The sequence below is a fragment of the Chlamydotis macqueenii genome, chromosome 3 (genome assembly GCF_036417535.1).
Source record: "Chlamydotis macqueenii isolate bChlMac1 chromosome 3, bChlMac1.mat, whole genome shotgun sequence".
Taxonomy (NCBI): domain Eukaryota; kingdom Metazoa; phylum Chordata; class Aves; order Otidiformes; family Otididae; genus Chlamydotis; species Chlamydotis macqueenii.
Genome location: NC_141558.1, coordinates 110,065,079 through 110,080,631, shown reverse-complemented (window position 1 = coordinate 110,080,631; position 15,553 = coordinate 110,065,079). Strand labels below are relative to the sequence as shown.

The 15,553-nt window shown below is 40.0% G+C and overlaps 1 protein-coding gene across 1 annotated transcript in view; it reads left to right on the top strand.

Moving 5' to 3' along the window:
* Positions 1 to 15,553, top strand: part of NOX3 (NADPH oxidase 3) — a 39,983-nt gene that overhangs the window by 8,953 nt on the left and 15,477 nt on the right. Inside the window, exons 5-9 of the mRNA XM_010117962.2 lie at positions 2,582 to 2,727; positions 5,754 to 5,935; positions 8,679 to 8,808; positions 12,354 to 12,446; positions 13,825 to 14,078. Coding sequence (XP_010116264.2) covers positions 2,582 to 2,727; positions 5,754 to 5,935; positions 8,679 to 8,808; positions 12,354 to 12,446; positions 13,825 to 14,078 — 805 coding nt within the window. The remainder of the gene's footprint in view (positions 1 to 2,581; positions 2,728 to 5,753; positions 5,936 to 8,678; positions 8,809 to 12,353; positions 12,447 to 13,824; positions 14,079 to 15,553) is intronic.

Sequence of the window (15,553 nt, the reverse complement as noted above, 5' to 3'; positions counted from 1 at the left end):
AAAGGAGCCCCTTGTAGTCACAACTCCCCCTCTTCCCACTCAGCATTTAACAGTGCTGTTACACTTAAATACATAAACAGTGTTTATATACTGCTTATACATCAGTTGTACACTGGGGAACAGATTGCCACAGCCCCCACACAGCTGCCACCTAAACCCTGCCACTCAGAGCCTCTCAGGCTTTTGGGTTTTGACAGTCTGAATCCACACATCTCACTCGCTGCTTGTGGTCTTGTGCAACCTTCCTTCCAGCATCCTGGTGCTGCTGAGGTGCTGGGAACATCCTCTCACATGCAGGATCTGGGGAGCATTTCCCAACTGACACTGGCCAGGTTGTTTCACATGCAGCACCTAATCCATAGCAATGTCTGCAGGACACGCCGGGTCACTGAGTCCAATATCCTCTAATGCTCACAGTCACGTCATATACGCTATTTCATAAAATGACCAACCTTCAGCTGAAAGCTGCTTAGATTGCTTGATCTCATTATCCCGTTTACTGAAAGGTTATTTGAGAGTCTCATTCCTATGATGGCTTGAATCTGTCTTCTAATTTCCAGGCTCATTTTATCTCTGTGCAGTTTGGATTCAGTCTCCATTCTGCTGAAGCTACTCCAGCTTGTATAAATAATTTATTATTAATTGGGCCAAAGATTGAGAAAAAATGGGAGCTTGGTTTTGCTGTTTGGGTGCTCATGATATTCACTTGGGATGCCTGTGTCAATAAATATTTTATTATTTTTATTATGGGTTTCATAAGGAGACAGCTCACAAGAGAATAACTAGTCAGCCCAATGACTAGGACATGTGATTTAGTTTTAAAGTCCTACTTTCAATTTAATGTAACAAGGATTTTAAAATCGGTCTTTCATCTCCCAGTATCTAAGCATGGGGCAATGAGGTGAAGCAGGTGTTAGGGAGCAGCGCCAGGGAGTCCCTACGCTAACATTATGTTTTAAATGAAGTGCAACCCAACAGTCAACCAACCACAGCACATCTACTGCTCTAGAAAGATCACCTCAGATGAACAGAGTGAAAATAACCTCTCTCCAGCCTGGACGCAGGGGCTAACCTACTGCTGGGGAAAATAGCGCAATCTTCTACCTTTTTGCACCTCCGTGGCCAGCATCCTGCCTTCATTTATATACCCATGCCCACAGCTCTTCCCAGGCACTGCAGAGGAGCTGGACTCCAGCATGCGGAGTGAGGGAGCTCACTAAGTGGATAGGTACCTAAAAGACTTAGCAATACCAAAGTCCTTATGCATTTAATCCTATGTTTTCATCTATGATTACACAGTGACTAGCACAGTAAGATATTACTTTTGTTCATGTAGTTGCAATTAAAAAAAGGTTAAAAAAAAAGAAAGAAGAAGAAACAGGAAAGAAGAAAAAAGGAATAAGAAAAAAGAAGGAAGAAGAGAGAAGAAAGAAGAGAGAAGAGAGAAAAGAAAAGAGAAAAAGGGAAAAAGAAAAGAGAAAAAAAAGAATAAAAAAGAATAAAGGAAAAAAGAATCTTCTTTTGAGAAAATATTGTTCAGGGAAGCAGATCATATTTGGTTTACTACAAATACTGCCTTTTAGAATGGTTTTTTAAATGGTCAGGGACAGGAACAGATACTCACTGAAGGAGAGATGATAATGGGAAGCTAATTATAAAAACTAGAAATAGCATATCCTAATAGCTCTACTGTAAACATACAATTGTTTTTCATTGTCATTTTTTCATCCTTTGGCATTTAATAGTTTGCATTAATTACAACTTTCCTGTAATGGATTTGAGAATCTCTCGTATTGAAAACTGAAACTCTGCAGCTAGCCTGACTACGACGTTATCTACATTAGCCACTAATAAAACAAAGTCCTTCCCTTTTCCCTCTTTTGAAATTATCATTTTTCCACTCAGGAAAAGAAATATAGGGGAGTTTTTACTTCACTCTAAGGCATTTTTCTAAACTGACTATTTCATATACCTTTTTGGAACAGGCTAGAAGTAGACATGATATATGAGCCAAAGGGCAAATCAGATCTAACACTGTGATTAAGTTCTTGTGACTTCTCCACGCTTCGCTTACATTAAGTAATGCTTTAGCTACTTGTTAATACGGGATAGATTTTGGATGCATCTCTTAAATATCCCTGGTGCAAGATGCAATCTGGTCTATGCCTAAAAGGGACAAGTTATTATCCTGTGTAGCCATCCTAGTATATTAACAAAAAAAAAGGGGGGGATTTTAATCACTTTACCTCTTTTTGAACAGTTTAAAATCAGAGGCAAATACCTTTGTATCATCTCTCAAGAGGGTCTCCTTTGATGACACTGAACACGGCAGGGCCCTTGACTGTAAACATGGGAGGTGACCCTGGAGCTGTTCCTCTCCTCTCCAACATGAAGCAGATGCTTCATATTAGACACGTATTTGATAAAATTTTCCTTTTATTGTCAGTTTAACCAATGCAAAGCTTTTAATTTAGGCCCAAGCTTTTCAAATAGTTCATAGTGTGCTTGATGAAGTTCCTTCTGGCACTGTGGACACATACAAGGTGGTCTGTAATTTCACACCACCCTTTCTCTCATGCAGCCATCCATATTGTTGCCCACTTGATCAACATTGAGCGGTATCATACCAGCCAGTCAAAGGAAGCCGGGGAGTTACGGAATAAACTTTCTGGCCTTGGCAAGAGCCCAAATGAAAGCTACTTGAACCCAATCAGGACCTATGAAACAGTAAGCTGTCACTTTTTAGTTTTCCTCATCTAAAAAGTTTTGCTCTGTGGATTCTATTGTCGGTAAAACTGTATTTCAAAGCCTTTTAACCAGAGCAAGAAGGTGCTGCCAAAGGTTAACCTCAATTTCAGCTGAAAACACTTACTCAGAGCTGCAATTTTCAGGTTACTAAGCCCAAAGAAATGTCTACAGTATTTTAATTAGTTTGTCAGGAGACAGCTTCAGGGGGAGGATAAGGAGTGTTGTGAATAATAGACAATGAAATGAACCTGCAAAGAATTGAAAAAAAAAACTAAACTAAACTATCAATATATGGAAGAAACACAACTTCTTTCAAGAAAGAAAAAAAAAATGAAAACCACCAGTATCACATAATAACATTTCTTTCACAGCTGCTGTCTGTCTCTCCCCATGGTTGCGCAGTATCTTCCCAATCTGGGGGTTGATTCTGCGCTGTTACACATTGAGTGTGGCTGCCCAGGGAAGAGCACGTGCAAAAACACACAGAGGACTTCTGCACAGAGGAGGTAGCACACTGGGAAGATAGTCCTGGCGCACGTCTTTCAGAGACAAGCAGGACTATGTGCACCTCAGCCCTGCAAATAAACGGCTCTGCTTGCTTTGGGGAAGAAAACCACTTCCTTGGCTATCTCAAAACAGGATGGGTAGAGCAGCTCTCCTTTATAATGCTCATAAAGAAAAACAGATCCTTTCTGCAACGCCTGCATGTAAAACACACAAAAATTAATCAACTTTTTTCTTTGTTCCATCGTACTGTACATCACATAGATGTTATTTGTATGGGCCAGGGTTGAAACGGCCCTGGTGAGACTCCCATACATATTGGTTCTGCTCTTTAGAAGTTTCCCACGTAGCCAGCACGCAATAGAGGCTGCATGAACATGGTGTGAGGCTCTTTCAGTCAGTCGTGTGCTCCACTGAAACAAGAAACAAAGTGAGATGATGGTCAGACAACCATCAGTAGGATTTGGTAGTACTTTTCAGTTACAAGGCATTTTGTCCTATTTTTTTCTCAGTTCCTTTCCAGCTTAGATAATGCAATCTTTGCATCTTTCAAAACAAGCAAATAAACAATTCTCAAGTTTGAAGAAAACCAAGCAAATGATGGTCTTAACAGTGTGAACACAGAAGTCTTGATGTTAGTGTTGACAAAGCAGTTAGATTTATCAGAACAGGACAGCAAGTACAGACTAAGCTGCCCAGTCTTTCTGCACACCTGGTACCTGTTCAGCACATCCACGTGAGATGTTCCCCAAGAACAGAAGAGAGCTCACCGCTCTCAACGAGAACCTACCGCTCCCGTTCCCTGAAAGATTCAGCATGCATTTTTTTTCTCCACTAAGCCTTCCCATGGTGATAAAATTATGAGGTATGCCTCTAATTAACATTAAGATCCTAAACACCCTTGAGAAGGACAGTTAGCATTTTCTGAGATCCTTTCCCAGATTTCTCACAGTAATATGCCCACAATTACCAGCCTAGGTTTTACTCTAACCTCTAATGTTTATATTTCTTTTATCACCCACTAGTGCCTCAGTAGCTACACTCAGAATTAATAAATTATGAAGGAAAGCAAATAAAAGATTGCTTCTAACTTCAGAGACGAAAGTTCTGAGAGCAAAAATTCAGGCATTCTTTTCAGTTTCATGCTACGCTTGTAGTAGCAATGCCCTAAGTGTCTTTGACATTTTTCCTTGTTTCATCTCAACATTCAAACTAGCCACTGTAATGGAAATGTTCAAAATATCACCTAGATCAATCCTGTTAATATGTAATAGGATCTGAACACACTCTTCACAGGCACCAATTTGAAAATGTACTGTGTGCTGTCAAGTGTGAGCATTTGAAAGAATGATTTTACTGTAAAAAGTGACTGTAAAAATGGCATTGTGGAATTTTATCACCTCTAGGATTTCCATATCAAATGAGTGCACTTTACAAGTACAATATAGGGTCTTTTTATCCTACTGTATTAAGCTATAGAACCAACTCAGGATCCAGAAGGCATGCTGAGTGCCTCCATTCCTGTGCATCAACACCAGGAAAACAGATAGATATGCTTCACAGGCCAAATGGGGACTTCATTTACACTCTGCTGGCATATTTAGCTTGGGTCTCATCTTGCGTGTGAGATTTTTACTGCTGTTCTTCACGATTTGCACTTCATAACTGAGATCAACATCTGACTGTTGTGATCAAAATACATCTTCATTCTCACTTCAGTTTATTTTGGTGAGTTTAGGCAGATGTAACAGACCTGTGCTGATGTCTGTGAGTCATGAACAAGAAGGAACATGTTCAAGCCCAGCATATTAATGTTTCATCACTGACAAGCATAAAAATGTGAACATAAATATGTCTTTAAAAAAATAAACCCAAGTATTATCCAGCGTATCTCTAGGTAAATGTAAGGAACAGACAAATGAGATATGCTGTTTAGGTAAATGAGAGCATTTTCATACACCGTTTCCGGGCTGCTAAAACCCCACAAACTCTGAAGTAGAATACGCAAAAAAGAGCCACATACCTTTATGGTTGCAGGTGTCTTAGCACCTCACTTTATCACCCTCCCATGAAAAAGTTGTTTTCTAGTGCTGTTTTGCTTCTTACATCTTTAGATTTAATCTTCTCATTTCTCTAATAGTTTTCCTTTTATTCTGAGACACTTTTACATAAGCAAAATAGATAAAAGTACTATTGAGACTGTCTAATTTCTTCCTTGAAACTCCTGAAACAAAGAAGTGGCAGCAAACCTTTACACATCTGTCTGGGATAAGCCTGAGTGGGAATAGAACAGAGGGATGTTTTTCCATGCTCTTCTGTGGTAAAATGGAGGTTTGTCTTGCCTCTATGTCTTGTTCTGGTTTTGTCCCTATGCTGAAAATGTATCTTAGATTTTGGCTTCATATGTAATAGCAGCAGCAATAGTAACAGTAACAGAAGTATTAATAAAAATAACAATTATAACAACAACTACTAATACTAATAATGTATTCTTATTTTAGAATACAACAGGAGAGGTACTAACCACCATAGCTGGAGTAACTGGAGTTGTGATAACTGTGGCTTTAATTCTGGTCATGACTTCATCCACTGATTTCATCAGAAGGTCATGCTATGAGGTGTTCTGGTATACCCATCACCTCTTTGTGGTTTTCTTTATTGGTTTAATAATCCATGGCATGGGGTAAGTGTCTGCATAAACTACATGGGATATATGTACAAAGTTTGAGATGAAACACAATTCAAATCTATAATCCTGTGCTTTTCTGTTAACAAACTGCTAGGATCTTTGCTTGGAGACAGATTGCAAATTGAAACAATTTTGAAATTAAAACACACCACTTTTCTGAGGACTAAAAGTGTGATTTAGTTTTTCAGCCACTCCTACACCATCTTGCAACATGCAATTTATCAATGCATCGGTCCGAACAAACTGTTAACCCTGAAAACTGGGGACACAGTAGATTGGGAATCAGACCTTTGTGTATTCAAATTAATAAGGGATAGACCATATGCTCATAGTTTTTGTAAGGCCTTTTGTGAGAGAGCTTATACAAGCTTAACAAGCTTTCAGCATGTCAGCTACCCGGTGGTGAATGTCCCTGTACCCATTCTCCCTTATATCCATAAATGTAAAGTGGTTTTGCCTTTCTTTCTCTGTGGGGAAAAGAACCCCAGATTTCCTCACTGTACAGAGACAGACATTATGCTATGAAGTTTCTGACTAGTTTCTGACTAGTCCAGTCAGGTGTCGTTTACACAGAAAGTTGACTGCCAGGTCTCCGATTGTCTCCCTGTTCTTCAGCACAAGAGGATCCGTCCTGTTGGTACAGAGCTCTGACTCTCACACTGAGGGACAGCAGGGTCAGAGTAGCCTCCCTGAGAAGCTGAGGGCCTGATAAATCCCCCGTTGATGCAGAGTGACAGAAAAAAAGGAGCCTGCTGCTGGAAACATTTCCATCTTCCATTTCCAGCTCCAGTGACATCTTCTGCTTCCTCTTGCTTGTGTGCTTCTCCTCCATTTCCTTTTCTCATTTCTTTGCAATAGTGTTAATATCAATCTACAGCAATGCATCTACATTCACAGTTTAATTCAGATAGGGAGTGCAGTTTTGACGCAAATCTTGTGGTTCTCCTAGCCTCCTGTGTTTTGGTTCATACCATGGCACAACCTCAGACTGCATAACACAAGTGTTTTGGGATGAAGCTACACTGACAGGAGCACATTTCTGTATGCCAAGCCCTAACAAGTGATCCATTCACAGGACCAAACCAGACCTACTCCTAAACCCTAGATAATCCTCAAATGTATACGGTCCTTCAACAAAGACTGCTCTGCTCTGTAGACCTTTTCCTGCTGACTATCTAGCGTACACATGGCCTTGAGCTGTTGCAAAGCTTTTCAAATCTAAGGACAGAGACACTTGGTGTTACCATAAAACATTTTTTATGTCTCTTTCATAAAGCATTCAGGTGGTATTGCCCACCACTAACGTACGTACAGACCACTACTCTTTGACAGAGAGGAACACTCCAGCCCAAAGCGGCCTGTGTGCGTGCCTGTTCCCTGGAAGTACACGGGGTGTCACTGTGCCTGGCAGGGCAAAGGCCAGTAAAATGTTTTGTGGTGTGTTACTTTTCTCACCTCTTTCCTTGCAATTTCAGAGCTGCCACATTCAGTTTGGCTTTGAGTCTGAAATTGGCCCAATTAATTAGTCCCAAGTTTCAGAGGCACAGCTGCAAACAAATGCTGTAAACTGTATCCTGGCCTGATTAAAATGGGCCCCTTCCTCTCTCTCTCTGGCAAATCTTTTGGAATCCAATTTCAAACAACTGTAATGAACTCTTTAAGCCTCCAGCTTTGTAAGCTCCCTGTACCTAGTAAGCTGATTGACACTCCTCCGCAAGAGACTTCCCCAAAAAGGGGACACCAATTTAACAGCCCTATCAATAGCATTCAAGGACCACTCTGCTTGCTCCTGGATGGGAGTGCACTGCAACAGAGCAGCTCCCTGCTGTCCCAGCACATCCCTACCACTACCCCAATTATGAAGAGGAGTCAAAACCCAAGGTTTCATCAGCTTTCCATCTTTTACTCCTTCCCAGGTGACCGAACAAAACTCACTTAAGCCTACCACCTTTTCTGTCTTTCTGTCTGAACTAGTGGCAGTCGATGACACTGCCATGTAGAAGGCAGCACCACTTCTTATCTCCTTGTCTCTAACTTGTTAGACTAGTGGGAAGAACAGGATGACATTGTAGAGCCAAAGTAAGTGCGGAACAGAAAATTCAGAGAAACAATATGAATTAAACAGGGTTTCCCCACAGAAGTCTTCCTTACCCATAGTCAACACCAGCTGAAACCCATTTAAACTCAACAGTCAGGATTGATATGTTTGGGAAAATTCACATCATTAACATTCTCTGAAGTAAAGAAGCTAGAATTTAATATGTTTAGAGAGTACACATCTAATTACAGTCCTCCAACTTTATTTGCAGCTTTTAAAAATGCATTTACAAAGCAAGCAAAGGAAAGAGAAGGTCTGTCACTATTAAATTTTATTATTTTTCTAAACAATACCAGATGCTTATATACAGAGGAGGTCAAAGTGTCTGCTCCAAAGAACTTGGAAATCATTCTAATTTTGCCACAAGCAGCAAAATGTACATTTTCTGTGGAAGGAATCTCCACAATTCAGCTGCATTGATGTATACCAATACTATAACACACTTCTTGCATTTGGTCAAAAAGTCACGGCAAAGCTAAAAGAAAGGTAATTTGAACAGGAGAGCAGAATAGAATTGAAATGGTCAGTTCTTGAACTTTCAATTACATTCACATCTGGATTCAACTACTAGTGCAAAACCTACTGATGCACAGAAACCTTGCAAAGAAGCATGTCACTGATGAACATTTTTGTTTTAAGTCAGCTTGTCCGAGGTCAGACTCCTCAGAGTCTGCTGCTTCACAATGTCACTTACTGTAAGGATCACTACTTGGAATGGGAGAACGCCACTCAGTGCCCTTTGCCGCAGTTCTCTGGCAACAAACCTGTGGTAAGAGTGATGTTTGTGTTTGGTTTTTAACTTAATGTCCTTCCTCGGGAGGCCAAAGGTCTTAGGGACCAAGGGGATGGAGTGTATGCCTGTGACTGGCATTTAGTATCATGTTTAAAGAGTAGTTTCACATTTCTGTTCCATGACATTTCCCTGTGCATCAAGATAGTGATCCTGACCTATATAATCAGTATGGACAGGTACAGATGAAGAGTGATGTAATTAATAATAATTTTTATTTCTGGTACATCCTTTAGTTAATGAACACTCCCTTTGAAGGGTATGAATTTCAGAATTGTACTCTACTTAAATCTGTTGTGTACATTTATTTTTAATTATTCAGGATCACCGATATCCTTTATGTGTTCATTGCACAAACACAGCCTCCAAATGAAAGCCCTATGGAGGCAGAGATATAGAAAATACAATGAAACAGTAAAGCTAGGGATGCAAATTAATATTATTGTTTTAACTAATAGTACTTTAATATGGATAGTCTAAATACCAAGAGAAAATAAGTTGGAGACAAAATTATGTCCTTGCTTTGGGGCACATCCTTCATATCGTCCAGCCTTGATGTCTTAAGTTAGGTAAAAAGGAGAGAATTTGAAACAATGAATTATGAAAGGCAGGAAAAATGTCCCACGGAAGGGTGGTTTTGCTGCAACAAGATTGCAAATCCACAGGGGGTAATTAAGCAGCAGACTTGTACAGTATGTCAGATGTCTAGTATCCAAACAAAATCATTTAACATTTACAGCTCAAGATTTAGCTTGCTCATATGCCAGTTTTTGTTGTTTCTTCCAAAAAAGAGAAAAAATACCAAAGGAAATCTTAAAGTAAAGGAGAAAAATTAGCATTCAGTGTCTTGTAGCTCTTTTAATGGCTGACATAGATTTTTCTTAAACTAAACTATTGTTAGCCACTCTCCAAGCTGCATATTAATGAGAAAATGAATGCCTCTCTAAAAACTTCAGCTACAATGTTGCCATAAAAATCAATACATGGCTACGCACCATGAATACAGACACAAGCTTGCTTCCAACAGCATGTCTTGACATCCATTATCATAAAGCTAACCGGAGAGAACTTCCACTTCTCTGTGTTAAACCCGTTTTGCCACACTTCCCTGCATACTCAAGGCCATACTTGCAAAGTCACATTACTTCAAATGAATTGTGATAATACCATATGGCATATAGATCATCCATAAGAACAGGGCTTTGCTGGATGGCTGATGTGCTGTGGTGTGATACCTGCTAGACGCCGCAGTTAGCACAAATTCATTCAGAGGCTAAAGAGCCATGGCAAGGCTTGCACAGCACCGGCAGGAGCAGACGTGGATGTGACTGAGCAGGGAGGGGACAGCTTTGTGCACAACTGGGGCTGGAGCACCTCTCTTATGAGGACAGGCTGAGAGAGTTGGGGCTGTTCAGCCTGGAGAAGAGGAGGCTCCAGGGAGACCTGATAGCGGCCTTCCAGTACCTAAAGGGGGCCTACAAGAAAGATGGGGAAAGGCTGTTTAGTAGGGCCTGTTGCGATAGGACGAGAGGTAATGGTTTTAAAATAGAGAGGGGTAGATTTAGATTAGAAATTAGGAAAAAATTTTTTACGATGCGAGTTATAGAACACTGGAACAGGTTGCCCAGAAAGGTGGCGGAGGCCCCATCCCTGGAAACGTTCAAGGCCAGGTTGGATGAGGCTCTGAGCAACCTGATCTAGTTGGGGATGTCCCTGCTCCTTGCAGGGGGGTTGGACTAGATGACCTTTGAAGGTCCCTTCCAACCCTAACCATTCTATGATTCTATGATTCTATGACTGTGTGAAGTGACACTGGCGCACATGCCATGCTCGCCATGGCTCCCGGGGGAGGTTGTTGTGGTGGAGCCCCTCTCTCAGTCATGCCACACCTGCTCCCCTTCTCCATATTTCAGCAGGCAGGAGCCCAATCTGGCTCCTACTGAGAACGATGAAGCACTTCTGTTGCACCTGTGGCATCCAGACTTTCATCCTCATGGCCTCTCCTGAGCCATTGCTGCCACATCCCAGTTCATTCTCATTACAGAAGGAAACACCACTTGGGCAAGAATATAGATGCCCTGATTAACTAGCCAGGACCAATGTGGCTTACCAGCGCATCCCTCCTGGTGGATGCCCCGTTGTCCAAACCCAGCCAAAAGATGCTGTGGATTGAACACTCCGTTGTGCTGGAGCGATGCACATGTGAAATCTCAGCTGAACTCTCGCACAGGGTAGCCTGCAACCTTAACATTCCTGTCATCTGCTTTTATTTACAGCTAGCACAAATGGAAGGGAGGAAAAACAGGTCTCATCATTATTGTGGCTTGATATATGCAAATATATTCAAGACGTGAGACTACCCACTGTGCAGAGACACCTGTAGTATTTAGGGACAACGGATGTGTTGAGTTTCTGCTTTAACTGAGAATCTTCTGTCTTATGTTAGTTTCTTTCCATTATTAAATCATGCATTTTTTAATTTAATTTTCAAGACTTAACCTTGGGAAATTGCTGCTCCATCCTCTCAGCATTTTCTAAGGAAGCCACATCATTTTATGGCTTGGTTTTCATAAAAGATACTTTATAACCCCTGTTACCCAGCTTGTGGAGCAAAGTCAATGTTTCAGCAAGTAAAGTTGCTCTTTGGAGATTTTAAAAGCCACATGATTATGGAGTCTTCAGTTTGCTAGAATGAGCTGTGTAATTAACAAAACTGGAAATAAAACAGTATCTTCTACAGAAAAAGAAAAGATTTTTTTTTTTTAATCATGAAGATTCAATTACATCTAATTATCTTAGCTATCAGTGCAACTCAGTTAAATCATCAGCTCGTATACTTGCATAGCCAAGTATCTTTGATTGTTATAGTGATCAGTACGCGCGATTAGCACGTACAAGCACAGCAATCATCTGCAATACTTAAAGTATCCCCAGCTTAGTATCCTAGATCAAAACCCCACATTTATTGATACAGAGCTGACTAATGGATTAAATGGAAAGATATCCCGTGCCTCTGTTTGAATATTTGGGACTTAATGTTTTCTCATGCAGCATCAGAAAACTCACAGGTGACAATAAGACCCACTCCTATCTGACCCTTCTGAAATATTTTAGACTTTGAAGAGAAAAAAAAATAGTAAGGCTATGGGTAATATTGTATAAATGTATGCCTCTGTACATCTTCAGGTCCCATGACATCTATATGTAATACCTAAATAGATTAATCCTTTTGCCTTTTAGTGGGAAAAGATTTTAAGGGACTTTTCTTGGCCAGAATACGGATAGATATTAGCATCGCTTTTGGAGTGCAACTGTGAAGGAGTCCCATATGTCTATTCCACAAGAAAGCCAGAACTGCTATAGTAGCAACAGAGAGCTCTCTTGAGAAAGGCAAACCAAAAATTCACAGAAGAGAAATAAAATAATTTAATTTTAGGCTACCTGCTGATTTAAACCAGAAATATAAAATATTTTTCTAGATATTAAAATAAACATTGTTTTTCTTAATATGTAACTTTCTACAGGCTTGGAAGTGGGTTTTAAGTCCTGTGATGCTGTATATCTGTGAAAGAATTGTTAGATTTTGGAGATTTCGACAGGAGGTGGTCATTACTAAGGTATGTAGTATAGTTTGCGTGTCTGCATTAAAAAAAATGTTATGTCCATGACCTTTTTATTTTTTATAGATAGCTCCTTTATATTATGACCTCATTTTTTCACTCCTAGCTTCAGCAGCTCTTCCATTATTACCATGGTTTCAGCCAAGTATTGATTTTAGATTCTGCATTTATTCCAATAGCAAATCCATAAGAATATTCCATCCGGGATGGATGATTAATGATGTATCAGACTTACAAGGCTACACTACCATAATACAAATCTCAACACAGAGAGTCTCTCTTTTTACTGAAGGGAAAACCATGTTCCACTGCAGTAAATGGCAGAAATGTGTCTTTGCAGGACTTGATACAAAGAAAAAATTTTTACAATGAGGGTGGTGGAACACTTGCGAAGGTTGCCCAGAGAGGTGGTGGTTGCCCCATCCCTGGAAACATTCAAGGCCAGGTTGGATGAGGCTCTGAGCAACCTGACCTGGTTGGAGATGTCCCTGCTCCTTGCAGGAGGGTTGGACTAGATAGCGTTTAAAGGTCCCTTCCAACCCTAATGATTCTATGACTTTGCTTTCAGTAGAACACAGTTTTTACTTTCAAATCTGGAAGCTTTCAAGGAGATTAAGCCTTATATTATTAGTTAGCATAAATAATCAAAGCTTCATTAATACCACTGTAACAATTTATACCAGCTGTAAATGTCTCTGTTGCTAAGGGCCTATTTAAGTCATAGCCAAATGGATGGGGAACGCCATGACTGAAGCAGCTGAGCCCACATGTATCAAGCCAACGATCAGAAACAAGCTTATCATGTGTGAGGGGAAAAGCATGTTGGATGAATCTTGCTGTTGATTTCACAGAGTGGTTGTGATCTGAGAATCTCGGTATATTATCTGTGACATATAAAACCGGCTGCTTATCTGAGATTACTTCTTAATAAAAGTATATTGGAATGGAGCTCAGTAGGCTTTTTTTCTTCTTGCCAAATCAACAATAGTCCCATACATGTTAATTGTGATACATGAGAGTAAAACTGGGAAATTATTCCAGTCTATTTGGAATACTTTTGCATAGGCTCTACTAAGACAGAAACTTGACAAAATGTTGAATTGTTACAGCCTTTCCTTTGCCTCTTAGACTCACAAAGTGAGCTGCCCCACGATACAAACTGTACTCGCTCTCAAGCTATTGGGCAGCAAAAGCATTGCAAGATGCAGTTTAGGCCATAATCTACAAGACATTTAAAAATTACTCTGCATCCCAATTTGCATGAACTTGTGGTTGAACTCAGGTAGAAATGATTGCAAGGTCACCTGTAACTTCATGGTAACAAACAGTTACTCTTTCCAAGGGAAACAAAACAGGTCCTTTTGTTATTGTTTAGGTGGTGACGCATTCCTCTGGAGTCCTTGAGCTCCACATGAAGAAACGTGGCTTTAAAATGGGACCTGGTCAATATATCTTTCTGCAGTGCCCATCTGTCTCACAGCTGGAGTGGCACCCTTTCACCCTCACCTCAGCTCCCGAGGAGGACTTCTTCAGCGTTCATATACGGGTCGTTGGGGATTGGACTGCAGCTCTCTTCAAGGCCTTCGGAGCTGAGGAAAAAGCTTTCAAGGAATTGTGGATGTTACCAAGGTTTGAATTGCAATCAATACATTTTAAAATGTTAATTCTACATTTTAAAATAAATGTTAACATTTTAACTTTAATTAATTTTGTGTATGTTCTTTATGACACAGTATTAGATCATAGTTCTGGATCTATAAATACACCATTATACCATTATACTAAAAACCACAAATAAACATAGTCACGAACTTAGGCCAACAGCTATCAAGAACACTTGATGACTAATACAATATTTAAAATCCATATCAATATCTATATCTCTGTTAATATAATCTAAATCTCTAACACCTATATCTACACCTAAAGACACCCATTTTGACAGATAGGTCCTTATGAAGTGAATTAAAATGACACTAGAAGCTGTCTGCTAGCTTTGTGCCTATATGCTTATGCTCCGATTGCACCCATCACCTGCCATCCAAATTTCCAGGTTTTCCCTTTCAGTTACTTAGTGTTTTGCGGCCCCAGAAACTTCTGTCTGAACATTACTTCTTTCCAATAGCCTCCCTCCACTTTGTCTCCGGTCTCCAAACCCTTCTCCACTTTATAAAGGTTATCGCTGTTCAAATTCTGTATCTGTGGCATCTTAATCCAAGCAAAGGTTGATGTTTCACTGTTGCAAGTCAGCAGGGCTCTGCTGAAGTTAACAGAGCCGTTCTGACTTACATCAGCTAAGCATCCAGTTCTGTACATAATGGATTCAAAACACTTAGTTCCTTGCCCTGTAGTGGAGATCTTCAGCAAAGAAAAGAGCCCAGCACAGGATTATTTCAATTCTGGTGGAGTGTGTAGGGCCTCGGACTGAAGGGACTATTTTCGCCCGGGAAAATTGCTTTTGATTAGGGAGTTCTAGTAAAATGGAACAGCGAAAGGTACTTGTTTAGCTACGTTTATATAATTTAATGGAACCCTGGATGCTAAAGAACATTCCCAAAAAAAACCTACAGACACCACTGAGCTACAGAGGCACACTAGAAGGTGGGGTCAGAGAAAAAAGTTTAGTCTAGTCTTTGCATTATATATCAGTTAATAAAAATTAGAAATGAAAGCCGTGCCTTTGTTAAAGGCAACCGGAATGAGAAGTATGCCATTTCAGCAGAACTGGAGCAAAAATGGTCCAAAGTGATTGACAGCTGGTGTAAAGAATAAGAAAGAGAAAAATGTTATCAAACATTGCTGGCCACAATGCAGGGCTGAAATTAACAGCACTGTCATATATAAAGACTCTTCTTTTTAATCTTGTTAAAATGCCTAATGCCATCATTCAGTTGCTTTCTCGCAATATATTAAAAATAATATTTCAATAGTTAAGCTAGCAATAAAGCAAAAAAACCAAGTCTTTTTCATAGGTTTCAATATCTAAAGATAAACACTGAATTGGTGACTATATTAAAAAAATAACATATAGCAGAAATTGAGCAGAAGACAGAAGCCATGTAGCAACCGTATGATAAGGTAAGGTTCTAAAAATAAAATATGTA